This window comes from Gigantopelta aegis, chromosome 5 (genome assembly GCF_016097555.1).
Source record: "Gigantopelta aegis isolate Gae_Host chromosome 5, Gae_host_genome, whole genome shotgun sequence".
NCBI lineage: Eukaryota > Metazoa > Mollusca > Gastropoda > Neomphalida > Peltospiridae > Gigantopelta > Gigantopelta aegis.
In genome coordinates, this window is record NC_054703.1 from 25,034,444 (window position 1) to 25,051,570 (window position 17,127).

The following is a 17,127-nucleotide window of genomic DNA, read 5'->3' on the forward strand; positions in this document are numbered from 1 at the left end:
ACATGTATGTATATGTATGCACACATGAACATACACACGCATGCATACACACACACATACACACACACACACACACACACACATCTCAGTCTATATATACACACAGACACACACACACACACACACGCGCACGCTCGCACGCACGCACACACACACACACACACACACACAAAAACACTAAAATAAATTCAGCCAATCACTTGAAAACCCCGACGACTCCGGAATATATAGTTGACATGCTATTAGACCATCACTAATTAAGTCCAACTCCTTTTGTCCAACCCCCTTTCTGTCCTGGATTGGATATAGATAAGTAAGTTAGTAAGCCTATTTTCTCTTTTGACATGTAGGGGCGGGCCGTAGCCCAGTGGTAAAGCGCTCGCTCGATGCGCGGTCGGTCTGGGATCGATCCCCGTCGATGGGCCCATTGGGCTATTTCTCGTTCCAGCCAGTGCACCACGACTGGTATATCAAAGGCCGTGGTATGTACTACCCTGTCTGTGGGATGGTGCATATAAAAGATCCCTTGCTGCTAATCGAAAAGAGTAGCCCATGATGTGGCGACATCGGGTTTCCTCTCTCAATCTGTGTGGTCCTTAACCATATGTCTGACGCCATATAACCGAAAAAAAAGGTGTTGAGTGCGTCATTAAATAAAACATTTCTTTTTCTTCATTTTTTTTACATGTAATTTTGATTCTTTAACTACGTATTACGTATTCGACCTTCGTATTTGAAAACAAATTTTACCACAATTATTATTAACCTAATAGACATACTTTCTAAGTTATTAAAGAGTAAAGAGGGGTAACTTTGTGATTTTGTTTGGGGGTTGTTGGTCAAGAAAGATGGTCAACACGACGGTTGCGTTGTAATTTCTCCAACTCCAGACTTACGACGGAAGGAAGGAAATGTTTAATTTAACGACGCACTCAACACATTTTATTTACGGTTATATGGCGTCAAGACGTACGATGGGTGCACTCAGCATAACAACTAATGGGTTATATATACGACGATAACTGAGTTGTATGAGTGCTCCGACTAGCAACTAGACAATCATAGAAGTCATAACAGCAAAAACGTTGGCCAATGTTCTGCTGGCAGTTGGTAGTCTGAGATTAGCATTAGACTATATGTCTTATGAACCAGGGGTCACGCTACATGTCATAAGCAATGGCGGGCCCGCCATCTCCAATATGCCCTAATTTCCAATATGCCCGCCGTCCATTGGCAGCGATAGTAATATCCGCCATCCGTGTATTTAGGCCGCCATCCAAAATCACAAGTCATGGCCATTGTCTTGAACTACCAGAATAATCAGGTTCATCGTCGTTTACAAGACATTTTCGAAGTACTTGTACCCTGCAAATCTTAGAAAGAAAGAAATGTTTTATTTAACGACGCACTTAACACATTTTATTTACGGTTATATGGCGTCAGACATATGGTTGAGGACCATACAGATATTGAGAGAGGAAACCCGCTGTCGCCACTCCATGGGCTACTCTTTTCGATTAGCAGCAAGGGATCTTTTATATGCACCATCCCTCTAACAGGATATAACATACCACGGCCTTTGATGTACCAGTCGTGGTGCACTGGCAGGAGCGAGAAATATGCAAATCTTAGGTACCATCCCTTTCTATAAGTGGAACCAGCTCTACCGATTCCCTCCATCCCTTTCATGAATACTGGAGAGAGCATTGTGAACTGTTTCATTAACCATTTCGGGTTTCTTTTCAGGTACGGAACCGAATTGTCCTGCCTATGCAAAGTATTTACCTAAGGACTGTGCAACCAGAACTGTCCCCAATGAATGCTCGATTGAGAAAAAAAACTGCAAGCCTGGTTAGTAAAATAGCATACTTGTTATATTATTTATTATAGAAAAAAGAAGGACCACCTAACACACTAAAAAAGTAAAGAACTATTTAATTGTAGCAGCATTATTTAAGCACCTTCCGTAAAAATTTCAAAACTAATTTTTGAAATTACAAGTAACTTCAGCAAACCATGAAAAGACATCTCCAATAGCACTGATGTTGAGGAAGGCCCAGTATAATTTGTGCCCAATCCATTTGTTTGGGGTTGTTTTGTTGTTGTTGTTTTTCAACTTATTTTCGTGCTTACATCCACGCTGTCCTGGGAACACACCTCAGCTATCTGGGCTGTCTGTCCAGGACAGTGGGTTAGTTGTTAATTGTTAGTGTTTAGTGAGAGAGAAGAGGCTGTAGTGGTCGTACACCTACCCATCTGAGTCGTTAAAACTCGCTCTGGATGGGAGCCGGTACTGGGCTGCGAACCCAGTACCTACCAGCCTTATGTCCGATGGCTTATCCATGACACCACCGAGGCCGATTAGTATGTTGAGAAGTCCTCGAAGAGTATTCACTTGAAAAACAAAAGCTATCGTTTGCGAAATCGCCAAATGCGAATACAAAAGCTGAATTTGGTGACTTCTAAATATTAATTTGCCAAGAAAAGCTCATTCCAAATCATATTTTGTTTATTGATCACTCTCTATCAGTTATGTTTGCCAAATCAAAATTTTCGCCAGGCTAAATAGGTATTAGGCTTCTTCACGCAGCTTAAACGATACATATTGTGCACGGGATGTTATGCTTTGATATGAAGTTTTATTTGTGCAATAGTCCAGTTTGTATGTTTGCTATTTGCAGGTTATACGTGCTGTCCAGGTATTTGCGGGTCAAGGAGATGCATCAGAGATAAACGTAAGTAGCATATGGAATGACATGGATTGTATAACACAGATACTGACACACACACACACACACACACACACACACACACACACACACACACACACACAGAGAGAGACAGAGGGGGGGAGACGGAGAGAGACAGACAGACATATACACCACACACACACAGATATGCATGCGCGCACACACACACACACAAACACACATACACGCATACACATACGCACACGTTCACATACATACACATACATACACACTACACACACATCACACACACACACACACAGACACACACACACACACACACAGAAAGAGAGAGAGAGAGACACACACCACACACACACGCGTTCACACACACACGCGTTCACACACACACACAGAGAAACACACACACACCACACACACACACATACGCAGGCACACACACACATACACTCCACACACATACACGCACACATGCACGCACATACACGCACGCATGCGCACACACACACAAACAGAGACGCACACGCGCACATATACACACACCCAATCCTTTAATTTTGACTTAATCCTAAGGGACATTCACAATTCAATAGCACCATAAATGCCCACACCCGCAACCGACACCGGTCGGGCTGCTGGTGATCTCTTGTACCTGCCAGCGCGGGCGGTCCCTCCCTCCTCCCACCCACCCCAAACCATTTTCCTGATCTGGACGGAGGAGCCGGCTTAGGCCGACACCTGCGCCCATGACAGTCGTGCTCTGCCACAGCTTGCTATGAATGTGAACGTTAAACCATATGACCTAGCCTGATGACGTTACCTGACTTGATCCGCCAACCCCCCCCCCCCCCCCCCCCCCCCCTCCCCAAAAAAAATAAACAAATAACACAAAAAATTGAAGAAATAAAAAGCTAAAACCCACCACCCCCGGGAAAAAAACCCTTAAAAATTCAACAAATAAAAAATATAAAATCCTAAATTAAAAATACAAAAATACAAAAAAAACATTTGGCTATGTCTCGTTCCAGTCAGTGCACCATGACTGGTATATCAATGTCCGGCGTATGTGCTATCCCGTTTATAGAGTGGTGCATATTCAAGACCCCATGTTACTAATGTGGAAATGTAGTGGATTTCCCCTCTAAGACTACATATCAAAATTACCAAATGTTTGACATCCAATAGCCGATGATTAATAAATCAATGACGTGCTTTAGTGGTGTTGTTAAACAAAACAAAGACAACGTTTACTACATCACTTTTATTGTTTTCTCTCCAGCTATATGCCTGCCTCGACCATGCCCCCGTCCACCTAACGGCGGCTGCCGACATGGCTTTGTAAAGGACAAAGATGGATGTGATACCTGCACATGTAAAGGTAAGAAATGTGTAACATTTGGGACGTAGTTAAGTAGTAAAGCGCTCGTTTGATGCGCGGTCAGTTTGGGATCGATCTCCGTTGGTGGGTCCATTCGGCTATTTCTCGTCTCAACCAGTGCACCACGACTGGTATATCAAAGACTGTGGTATGTGCTGTCCTGTCTGTGGGATGGTGCATATAAAAGATCCCTTGGTACTAATGGAAAAATGTAGCGGGTTTCCTCTCTAAGACTATATGTCACGATTACCAACGTTTGACATCCCATAGCCGACGATTAATTATCAATGTGCTCTAGTGGTGTTGTTAAACAAAACAAAACTTAACCGTGTTAGCAAGCAGCAACAACTAAACACTACCCATTGTCCTAGGTAGCCGAGGTGTGTGTGTGGCCAGGACAGCGTGCTTCAACCGTAATTTATACAAAATAAACATGTATCTCTCCATTGGATGTTCTAGGGGCGGATCCAGGAAATATTTGGGGGTGGACTAACGAGAATATGACACAGGACCGACTCGTCAAAAGGGCACCTCAGTGAGAAAAAAAGAAATACCATCCCCACCCCCCTCCACTCCCCCCCAAAAAATGTAGTGGGAGGCACCTGCAATTTTAGGGAATTGCGTCACCTAGTTTCCCCAATAGATCCACCTCCGCTATCAATGTTCTAATTCTGACACGTAGTCTTGAGAGGAAACCTGCTACATCTTTCAATTAGTGGCAAAGGATCTCTCTCTCTATGTATGTTTCCCCTCCCCCCCCCCCCCCATCTTTTTTCAATTAGTGGGCAAAAGGATAGGAATGCATCCCTCTCCTCTCTCTCTCTCTCTCTCTCGCTGTCTCTCTCTCTCTCTCTCTCTCTCTATGTATGTTTCCCTCTCTCTCTCTCTCTCTCTCTCTCTCTCTCTCTCTCTCTCTCTCTCTCTCTCTCTCTCTCTCTCTCTCTCTCTCTCTCTCTCTCTCTCTCTCTCTCTCTCTCTCCGTCTCTCTCAGTATTATAGACACGAAAGTAGCCGTAGTTTAAAATATACTGAGATGTGGTTACATAAACATGTCTCTCCTTTCCTTGTTTTTAGTAATATGTCCCCAGATTCTGTGTCGGCCAGGCACGAAATGTCCGCACGGATTTAAACGTCGACCGGACGGGTGTCCAACATGCGAATGCAGTAAGTCTTGAATACAGGGGCGGCTGAGTGAGTTGTTGCGCGAGTGTGTGAGTCAGTGAATGACCAAGCTCCTGATTGATTGAGCGTGAGTGAGCAAGCGGGGGAGTGTCTATGACTAAGTGAGCGAGCAGGTCAGTGGATGGATGGATGGATAAAAAAGATGACTGTTAACTTAAATCACAAAATGTCAGCACTCAGACTCCACATCAGATGATCAGCCTTCATCTAAAATAACACGTTTTACAATTTGGACCTCGTATTTCGTTAGTCTCTGAGTATATTAAATAAACATTGGTGTCATCATATATTTAAAGTGACCTACTATGGCCTATTGTTCTCCAATAAAGGGGACCGGCCTCGGTGGTCTAGTGGTTAAGCCACCAGACTAGAGGCTGGTAGGTACTGGGTTCGGATCCCAGTCGAGGCGTGGGATTTTTAATCCAGGTACCGACTCCAAACCCTGAGTGAGTGCTCCGCAAGGCTCAATGGGTAGGTGTAAACCACTTGCACCGACCAGTGATCCATAACTGGTAAAGAGTAGCCTATGTAGCGACACCGGGTTTCCTCTAAAAAAAAAAAAAACAGTGTCAGAATGACCATATGTTTGACGTCCAATAGCCGATGCTAAGATAAAAAAATCAATGTGCTCTAGTGGCGTCATTAAACAAAACAAACTTTACTTTACTTTACTTTACTTTACTTTACTATAAAGATAATTCTCGTTCCAGCCAACTGGTGTAACAAAGACCGTGGTATGTACTACCCTGTCTGTGGGAAGGTGCACATAAAAGATCTTTTGCTGCTAATATTGTAAAGAATAGCCCATGAAGTTGCGACAGCGGGTTTCCTCTCTCAATATATGTGTGGTCCTTAACCATATGTCTGACGCCATATAACCGTAAACAAAATGTGTTGAGTGCGTCGTTAAATAAAACATTTCGTGTGAAAATATTTTGTTGTGCTGCTAGAATTCATCTGACAACGCACTCAACACATTTTGTTTACGCTTATATGGCGTCGGATGCATGCAAAGGAACTCATCAGTAATAGCATCACTAAATATTGCAGAAGAAGTAAAGTAAAGTTTGTTTTATTTAATGACGCCACTAGAGCACATTGATTTTTTATCTTATCATCGGCTATTGGACGTCAAACATATGGTCATTCTGACACTGTTTTTAGAGGAAACCCGCTGTCGCCACATAGGCTACTATTTTACGACAGGCAGCAAGGGATCTCTTATTTGCACTTCCCACAGGCAGGATAGCACAAACCATGGCCTTTGTTGAACCAGTTATGGATCACTGGTCGGTGCAAGTGGTTTACACCTACCCATTGAGCCTTGCCTCGAATGGGATCCGAACCCAGTACCTACCAGCCTGTAGACCGATGGCCTAACCACGACGCCAACGAGGCCGGTATGTGGCGTCAGATGCATGTAAAGGAACCCATCAGTAATAACATCACTAAATATTGCAGAAGAAGTCTGTTACATAGTGGAAAATTGAAATTTCATGCAGCATGCAACGCATTCCTCCAAAAGTTAATACTGTTAAAAACAACAACAGGAACAACAAACACAAACAAAGAAAGAAAGAAAGAAAGAAATGTTTTATTTAACGACACACTCAACACATTTTAATTACGGTTATATGGCGTCAGACATATGGTTAAGGACCACACAGATTTTGAGAGGAAACCCGCTGTCGCCACTTCATGGGCTAGTCTTTCCGATTAGCAGCAAGGGATCTTTTATATGCATCATCCCACAGACAGGATAGCACATACCACGGCTTTTGATATACCAGTCGTGGTGCACTGGCTGGAAACAACAAACAATCAACAAATATATATATATATATATATATATATATATATATATATATATATACACAGGTATATATATATATATAGGTATATATATATATATATATATATATATATATATATATCCCCTCCCTCCCCCCCCCCCCAAAAATTGCTTTTGGCAGATTGGTTCTGCTCCCTAAAGTGTGGTGCCCTAGGCTTGGGCTCTGTTGGACTGTGCACTAATACAGCTCCTGGTAGGGCTCTGGGGTCGACCCTGGGTACGCCCCTGGATTCTCATTTCTAATATTGCTGAATTTTATTTTTCAGGATGTCCTCAATATAAATGTAAAGAGTGTGCAAATGGTAACGTCATAGATAAGAATGGCTGCAGAACTTGCCAGTGTAAAGGTAATTTTCGACGACCTCTTATTAATAAAACAGTAGTCTCGTATCACAGACAGATTAGGGTACTAATTATTGGCGCCCCTAGACCACTAATATTTGTGCGTATTTATATATTTGACGCCAGTAGGCCGTAATATATATATATATATATTAATTTTCCCCTTGTTTTATTGTTATATTAAAAATTCAAAATTGTCCTAATATTTCTGTCCCGGGTCAGACCACTGGCTATCCAGAGATCAGGCCCGGGACAGACATGCTCGAAACTCTAGTGGTATAGGAGCATGTAAATAAATATTGGAATGGAATGGGCATGTAAAATGAACTTCTCAGTAATAATTACCCTTTAGCTATGACCTTAATATCGTGGAAGAATGGTAGGTCTTATCTGATAGGAACTAGGCCTACTGCAATCGAATATTAAACAAGCTTCCCAATGGTAGCGAGTTTAATGTTATATTTATTACCCTTTAAAGGGACATTCCTGAGTTTGCTGCATTGTAAGATGTTTCTCTTAAAGGGACATTCCTGAGTTTGCTGCTTTGTAAGATGTTTCTGTTAACGGGACATTCCTGAGTTTGTTGCATTGTAAGATGTTTCTGTTAAAGGGACATTCCTGAGTTTGCTGCATTGTAAGATGTTTCTGTCAAAGGGACATTCCTGAGTTTTCTGCATTGTAAGATGTTTCTGTTAAAGGGACATTCTTGAGTTTGTTGCATTGTAAGATGTTTCCGACTAATAAAATAGTTCTACGATTAAACTTGCATCTTAAATATATTTTCTTGTTTAGAATATCAGTGTCTGTATATTCAATGTATTTCTGGTCGTCTTAATATTTGTAACAAGCCCAAATTGGATTTTGTCTTCAAATGATTAGTTTATTTCTCAAAATATATAAAGAAATGAAGAAATAATAAACACATAAATAAATAATAAATAAATAAATACTAAAAATGAAAAAAAAAAAAAAAATAAACAAATTAAATACATACATAAATAAATTAATTAATTAAATAAATAAATACTAAATAAAGTTAAAATAAATAAATAAATAAATAAATAAATTAAACAATATAAAATTAAAATGATTAAATTTAAAATTAAATTTAAAAATTATCCCCCAAAGTATTTTACAATATAACACATCCCCATTTCCACCTACAGCACTAAAAAAACATATGACCGACAAAACCCTAATGTGTGATCAGGGCCATATCTCTAACCAATAGACATTTGGCATCTAGTGTCTGGTCTATAGGAAGACGGTCATTACCGAAGAAATCCTTTACTGGAGACCGGCCTCGTTGGCGTAGTGGTTAGGCCATCGGTCTACAGTCTGGTAGGTACTCGGTTCGTATCCCAGTCGAGGTATGGTATTTTTAATCCAGATACCGACTCCAAACCCTGAAGCGCCTGTGGGAAGCGCAAATAAAAGATCCCTTGCTGCTAATCGGAAAGAGCAGGCCATGTAGTGGCGACAGCGGGTTTCTGCTATCCTGCCTGTGGGCCCATGTAGTAGCGACAGCGGGTTTCCTCTCAAAATCTGTGTGGTCCTTAACCATATGTCTGACGCCATACAACCTTAAATAAAATGTGTTGAGTGCGTCGTTAAATAAAACATTCCTTTCCTTTACTGGAGATGTCATCCCTCTTGCACCGCCACAAAGAGGACTGCCACTCTCAGACTAGTTTACTAAATCAAAACTAGCAACATGGTAGAGAGCTCATGTCGCCAAGTTTTTAAAAGTAGTGGGAAGTCGAAGACGCCGAAACCTGTTGGACCCAATCTTATTTCAAAGACAACATCACACAACAGACGTCAAGACACTGACTTGTCTTGTGTCACAGCTCTATAGTCCGTCCCATTATTCTATAAAAAAAATGTAAATATTTTCAGTTTGGTTTAACGTAAGAAGAAAAGTAAAAGTGTTTTAGAAATAACAAAAAAATACTATTTTTGTGTGCTATTTACAAATCAATTGTCTCATAAATAAATAGCTCGTAGTAAATTTCATAGTATGAAAAAGGCGTTCCCTGTGGAACAGACCTTAGTTTGCAGCGACCAATCAGGCGTTGTGTAATTCTTGGCCAAATTCATCCCAGTAATGTCAGAAAATACTGATTATTACTTCCATTTTAACGTAACAATGACATATCAATTATCATTTATTTAATACTATCGCGTTTTAATGAAAACATTTAAATGTTTTGCTGAAATGTTATTGTGTACAGAAGGTAGTATTTGATAACAAGATATTACGATTCGAACCGAGTATCTTAATTCTAAGCCTTCCCGAATGAATGCGGAAAAATGACGAAACATTATGAAATGCTTATTTTTATCAAACGTCTCCCCTTTCCTATTGGAAGGCAGGAGTCGCTTCTTATTTTTCGAATTAGAACCTGAATAGTAAAGGTTTAAAATGCACTTTTAAAATGATCTATTTAATTTTATAATTTTCAGCCATTTGTCCTCTTCGACCTCCATGTCCCGGCCTTTGTGAATGGGGATACAAGAAAGACAGCAATGGATGCCCAACCTGTGAATGCCGTAAGCTTGACTAGCTGTGTTCACACACGCAAGTTAAACTGGTTTAGTTTTCATATATTTATACATGTATTTATATGTCTTTATATGTGTGTACCTCCCCCCCCCCCCCCCCCCCCCCCCTCCCCCCACAGTTTTTGGCACCTTACTACGCCCGAGCTGGTTTAGCTAAAACACTTTTTGTTGAAAACATAGGCATACGGACTCCCATTATTGTGCGGGGGCACGCTGGCTTTTACCGGAATTAAACGAAAATGCCCGAATCTTTAATAACACGTTTATTCATATCAGCATTACTGCCAAACAGTTACAGGATCGCAAACAAATCACTACGCATTCTTACTGAGATTACAGGAGAGAGAGAGAGAGAGAGAGAGAGAGAGAGAGAGAGAGAGAGAGAGAGAGAGAGAGAGAGAGAGAGAGAGAGAGAGAGAGAGAGAGAGAGAGAGACAGAGACAGAGAGAGAGAGGGGTGCAGCTGCTCACCTGTCTCGTACGCTTATGGTTGGAAATGTCGAGAATTCAGGCGTACAACAGTTTTAACGGTATAAGGCGGAAGTATAACTATCCGCACATGCGCAGGACGTGAAAACGGCAATGCACTACAAGTCTGCTAGACCGCACTTACTACTTATTCTCACTGTGACGTCAATGTCACTTCCGCCTTACACTAGTTTAACTAAAACAAACTGTTTGCATTCACACTGTTTTAGTTACGCCAGTTTAGTTAAACTAGTTTAATGTTAACGCAGCTATAGACTGAAATATATTTTATTGGTATCCCACACAGGAGACTATAGGTTTCTTCTCTGTTTGTCTTTCCGTCCGCCTGTCTGTATGTCCGTCTGTCTGTCGTCTGTCTGTCTGTCTGTATGTCTGCCTGCCTGCCTGTATCTGTGTCTGTCTGTCTCCGTCCGTCCGTCCGTCCGTCCGTCTGTCTCTCTGCGTGTATGTCTGCCTGTCTGTCTGCAGGTCTGTCTGTCTGTCTGCGCGCTGTCCTATATATAAGGCCGAATATACGAAGCGTGTTTATCTTAAGCGCAGGTGTTTAAGCATTGTAAATGGAAGTCATTTCACGTACTTGCTTGTAAGATCGTAACATGTTTTGTAATTTCGGACCATAGTTTTTTCTGACTTTTATTTCGCAATGCCTCAAAATACTGAGATGAAATGATGTGCATAGGTTTATCATGTAGAAATATAGATCAAGTTTGAAATGTTTGGGGATTAACTCATTTTTGACAGAGTTGTTGCCAGATCACAAAATACTTTCATGGGCAATTTAGTCAAGGGCAACAACTCTGTCAAAAATGAAATTTATCAATGTTCGACAGAGTTGTGGCCCTTGATATTAGGATATTTATGGATCTCGGTAGAGGGCATGCATTGATTTAGTAGTATTCTCATAATGGTTGCTGATTTTAACAAATAAATGACACACGTTTTCGTCCTTAATAGACCTCCATAATACATAAACATCAAGACAGTAATATATGCAATTTAAATATGAACAGCAATGAATACTATTGTAAAAAATAAGGAAGGAAGGGGAAAGGAAGGAAGGATTTTTTTATTTAACGACGCACTCAACGCATTTTATTTACGGTTATATGGCGTCGGACATATTGAGAGAGAAAACTCGCTGTCGTCACTTCACAGATTAGCAGCAAGGGAACGTTTATATGCATCATCCCACAGACAGGGTAGTACATACCACGGCCTTTGTTACACCAGTGGTAGAGCACTAGCTGAAACGAGAAATAGCCCAATGGGACCACCGATGGGAATTGATCCTAGATCGATCAAGCATCAGGCGAGCGCTATACCACTGAGTTACGTCACGCAGGAACGAAAGAAAAGAAGCAATACAAGTGTTCTATGTGTTCGATAATCAGGTTTCCTACCAGGGCCGGATTTAGACCTTGGGGGGTTGGAGGGGGGCGGGGCACTTAACGTTGGGGGCCCCTCCACATAGAAATTAAATTACATGACAAATAAAAAAAAATGAACTAATTTTATAATTATTAAAAAAAATTTATAAAGGAAGTCCTTAGTCGGGAGAGGGGGGGGGCTCTCTGGCAGGGGGCCCGGAGCAATTGCCCCCTTTGCCCCATTATAAATTCGGCACTTGTTTGCTACAATCAGAAAGGTATCGCAGTATGGCTACGTAGAGGCTATACAAAAAACGACTGTCACGGGGATCCTATAATACCCGTAACTGAATGAAACACGATTATCAAAATACCTCTCCTAACTGTATATCTATTAGATCTCTCTGTAACGGGCGGTTATACCCTAGTGTGGCTCGTCTAGGTATGATCAGAGATACGATCTATATAAAGTATATGTAATATAGCACGTTTAGTTCACTAGAAAACACAACAAAAACACAATACACTTTGGAATCTGTATTAACCTACGCTGACAAATGTACTGCCGCAGTAGTTAATTAACAACAACAAATAATAACAACCCAGAACTGATCACTTAATTAGTTAATCTCTAGGTGTCTAGTTTACACAATATGCTAATCACTTCACCGTGACACAACACCCACACGTGTGATAATTGAGAAACGCTTCCAGGAGAACTTAATTAATAAAGGAATTACAACTCTATTCCTAACTGGTTAATTTTTAATTAACCCTTACTACTCGTTCAGTAACGTGTGATAATTGAGAAACGCTTCCAGGGGAACTTAATTAATAAAGGAATTACAACTCTATTCCTAACTGGTTAATTTTTAAATAACCCTTACTACTCATTCAGTAATCTTGTAACACAGAATTAATACTGGTACCTATCACAATAAAGACAATAACCTACAGTTTACCTAGGTCATCTAGGATGACTGGCTAAGCCTTAATAATTATTTAGAACAGTGAGCGTACAGTATACTGCGTCAGATGACCGGCAGCACCGTCTAAATAATATTGGTATAATACAGTATTAAAATATTTAAAGTCACATCAATCACATCAAGGTTATACACAGAGCAGAAATAAAAATATTTACCAGTCCGGACGGACTAACGTTCCCTGGTAGCCTTCCAATATGTTTCTCCCTGATATCTCTAAAACCCTAGCTATTTATCATAAAAACCGAATATCGCCTGGGGGTACATCGCGGCCCTCCCCCTATCAAGTGATATTTCCACAGCGACCATGACGGCAATTTTCTCTTAGATGGCCAGACTCACTGACGCCTAGTCGCCAAAATCACGGTTGTAAAAACCGCACTCGCGGAGGTATTACGTAACTACTGGCCACCTGGGCTTAAGTGCATATTGGAACTGCACACGGCCCTATAAAACAATTAATATCGCCACAGGCGAAAACACAATTAAGAGCATGTTCCGTAACAACGACCATACATTATTTACGAATTAGCGGAATCGTTTTGTTGAATTATTATATTTATGTACATTAACAAAACAAAAAAAATTATCTTCTTCACTGAGAACACTTTTTACCATTTAAAATCAATTATAAGCGTATTTGCAATATAGCCATATCAAGTTTGACCGTTATGGGATTTTATTCAAGGGTCGTAACTCTGTCAAATATGGAGTTTATCTATGTTTGACAGATTTTCGGCCCTTGAACTTGAAATAATTGTAGGGTCCGGTAGTGGAAACAGGCACAGCGGAAGCAAGTAGACATTGGAGGGGAGGGGGGGGGGGGGGGGGTGACAAATCGAGGACGAAGGTTTCTAGGGGGTTCAGGGGGTATGCTCCACCCGTAAACGTTTGAAAACTAGATGTTCTGAAATGCAATTTCCTACATTCTGCAAGTAAAATGCATCCCTGCCTTAAAGGGGCATACCCTAGTTTCAACCTGTGAAAATTAACACTAAGTTTAGTTAATCTACAAACCTGAAACACATTTGGATAAAATTACAATTGAGTGAAACATGAATCTGTGACTTTGAAATTGTGAAATACCCTCTGAAAACGGACAGAACTTCGACTCTATAACTGTTACTGCTCAGACGCACGTGCGTTTTTAAAAATATGAGAAATGCATTTTGTGATATTAAAAACACCAGGGTGACCAAAGACACTTCGAATGTGCGGAAATTAATAAACCTAAACCATAAAATATAAGTAGAGTCAAAATAGTCAAAAATATGCCGTAGTTTTTAAAAACTAGGGTACGTCCCTTTAAGAAGAAGTTTGTTTTATTTAACGACGCCACTAGAGCACATTGATTTTTTTATCTTATCATCGGCTATTGGACGTCAAACATATGGTCATTCTGACACTGTTTTTTTAGAGGAAACCCGCTGTCGCCACATAGGCTACTCTTTTACGACAGGCAGCAAAGGATCTTTTATTTGCGCTTCCCACAGGCAGGATAGCATAAACCATGGCCTTTGTTGAACCAGTTATGGATCACTGGTTAGTGCAAGTGGTTTACACCTACCCAATGAGCCTTGCGGAGCACTCACTCAGGGTTTGGAGTCGGTATCTGGATTAAAAAACCCATGCCTCGACTGGGATCCGAACCCAGTACCTACCAGCCTGTAGACCGATGGCCTAACCACGACACCACCGAGGCCGGTCGTCCCTTTAAGATTTACTACCAATAATATATTTGATTAACAGCCAAAACCCCCCACCCACCCCCACCCCCACCCACCCACACACCCCACCCCTCACCCTGTTCCGCCGTGCCTGAATGGACATGTATTGCTTTTGTACTCTCCATGAAAGTCAACCTTGATCTTTAACATGGTAATCCAATACACAAAATGTCAGCTCAATATTTTGAGGCATTGTAAAAAAAAAACCGTCTGGAAACCCTTTAAAGCTCTTGAACGTAGCAGATTTGTGGGGCCCGGTAGGGGACATGTATTGTCTTGACAGTACTCTCAAGTCGCTTGTTTTGTTTTGTGTCATTTATATATTTATGTACATGATTTTGTTTTTTTAATTTCTGTATTGTCTTCTTCACTTGAAGCACTTTTTGGATCATTTTGTGGGTTTTTTTATTTCAACTTATTTTCGTGCTTATATCCAATTACGTTTCAAGTACGCTGTCCTGAGAAACTCCTCAGTTATCTGGGCTGTCTGCCCAGGACAGTTAGTTGTTAGATGTTAGTGGTTAGTGAGAGAGAAGAAGGTGTAGTGGTCTTACACCTACCCATTGAGCTGTTAAATCTAGCTCTGGGTGTGAGCCGGTACCGGGCTGCGAACCCTTATACCTACCAGTATTATGTCCAATGGCTTAACCACGACACCACCGAGGCCGGATCACTTCCGGGTGAGAGTTCATTCATCACGGTCCACTATAGTTCCTAATTGTGACACAAGTTATGGTTCACATATTCACTTCTAGGAAATGATGAAGGATTAAAACAATATATATATATTTAATGGTAAGCCTTCAGGATGTATTTTGCCCATGCTATTTTGTAATATTGTGCATTGATTTTTGAGGACATGAGTGTATAGCGTAAGAGACAGCCAGAGTGAATCGGTTAATGAACCACATGTTCGGACCGGTATTACAGCCAGATGCGGTGATATAGCAAAAAACTGAGACGGAAATGTTCTCAATTTTGGAGTGAAAATAAATGCTTATATAATGCATGTTCACAATGGTGTATGTTGTTAGTGCCAACGAGAACCCGTTCTATTGGCAATCTTCATTTGAATTTGGGCAATTTAACATGGGTTTCAATGGCAGATGACATCTTTATAGTGAAACTTTAGCAACGGTCTAGCAGACTCGTAGTGCATTGCTGTTTACGCGTTCTTAGTGTAGTGAGACCTAAGCAGTATTCTTAGACTGTCTCTTGCTTTCAGAATGTCCGCCAATGAAGTGTCAGCGTTGTCCAAATGGCTACATCTTTGATAAGAAAGGATGCAATACTTGCAAGTGTAGAGGTAACTTTTGACGATAAATACATATATTTTTTTGCTTAAAGTAAAAAAAAATAAAAATAAAAAAAGCTACAATTTTCCATTAGTAGCAAGGTATTAGAGTATTTGGCGCCCATAGGCCAATAATATCCCCCCCCCCCCCTTCCTAAACCATAATCGTAATATTGTAATTCCATGTCTGCCTCTATAAAGAGCCCCCCCCCCCCCCCCCCCCCCCCCCCACCCCCACCCCGAAAGCTACGTCAATGGAAACAGGTGTAGCGGATTTCCTCACTATGACTATATGTACAAATATTACCATATGGTTGACATCCAATAGCCGATGATTAATAAGTCATTGTGCTCTAGTGGTGTTGTTAAACAAAACAAACTTTATTTTGTTTGCTACTAATGGAACAATCTAGTGGGTTTCCTCTTTAAGACTATGTCAGAAATACAATATATTTGTCATCCAGTACCGGATGGTTAATAAATCATTATGCTCTAGGGGTGTCGGTAAACAAAACAAACTTTTTCTCTCAAATGCTAGACTCAGACTACCAACTGCCAGCAGAAATTTGGTCAACTTCGACGGTTGCGTTGTAATTTTCCCAACTCCCGACTTATGACGGAAGGAAGGAAATGTTTAATTTAATGACGCACTCAACACGTTTTATTTACGGTTATATGGTGTCAAGACTTACGACGGGTGCGCTCAGCATAACAATTAATGGCTTATACGACGAGAATCGAGTTGTAAGAGCGCTCTGACTAGCAACTAGACAATCATAGAAGTCATGACAGCAAAAGAGTTGGCCAATGTTCTGCTGGCAGTTGGTAGTCTGAGTTTAGCATTAGACTATATGTTTTATGAACCAGGGGTCTCGCTACATGTCATAAGCAATGGCGGGCCCGCAATCTCTTAAGACTAATTTCCAATACGCCCGCCATCCATTGGCAGCGATAGTAATATCCGCCATCCGTTTACTTAGGCCGCCATCCGAAATCACAAGCCATGCCATCGTCTTGAACTACCAGAGTAATCAGGTTCATCGTCGTTTACAAGACATTTTCGAAGTACTTGTACTCTGCAAATCTTACAAAGAAAGAAATGTTTGATTTAACGACACACTCAACACATTTTATTTACGGTTATATGGCGTCAGACATATGGTTAAGGACCCTACAGATATTGAGAGAGGAAACCCGCTGTCGCCACTTCATGGACTACTCTTTTCGATTAGCAG

At 40.9% G+C, this 17,127-nt stretch overlaps 1 protein-coding gene across 1 annotated transcript in view; it reads left to right on the forward strand.

Moving 5' to 3' along the window:
- Positions 1–17,127, forward strand: part of LOC121373734 (balbiani ring protein 3-like) — a 242,574-nt gene that overhangs the window by 213,033 nt on the left and 12,414 nt on the right. Inside the window, exons 26-32 of the mRNA XM_041500490.1 lie at positions 1,747–1,851; positions 2,682–2,735; positions 3,991–4,089; positions 5,164–5,253; positions 7,390–7,470; positions 9,932–10,018; positions 15,824–15,904. Of these exons, the coding sequence (XP_041356424.1) occupies positions 1,747–1,851; positions 2,682–2,735; positions 3,991–4,089; positions 5,164–5,253; positions 7,390–7,470; positions 9,932–10,018; positions 15,824–15,904 (597 nt within the window). The remainder of the gene's footprint in view (positions 1–1,746; positions 1,852–2,681; positions 2,736–3,990; positions 4,090–5,163; positions 5,254–7,389; positions 7,471–9,931; positions 10,019–15,823; positions 15,905–17,127) is intronic.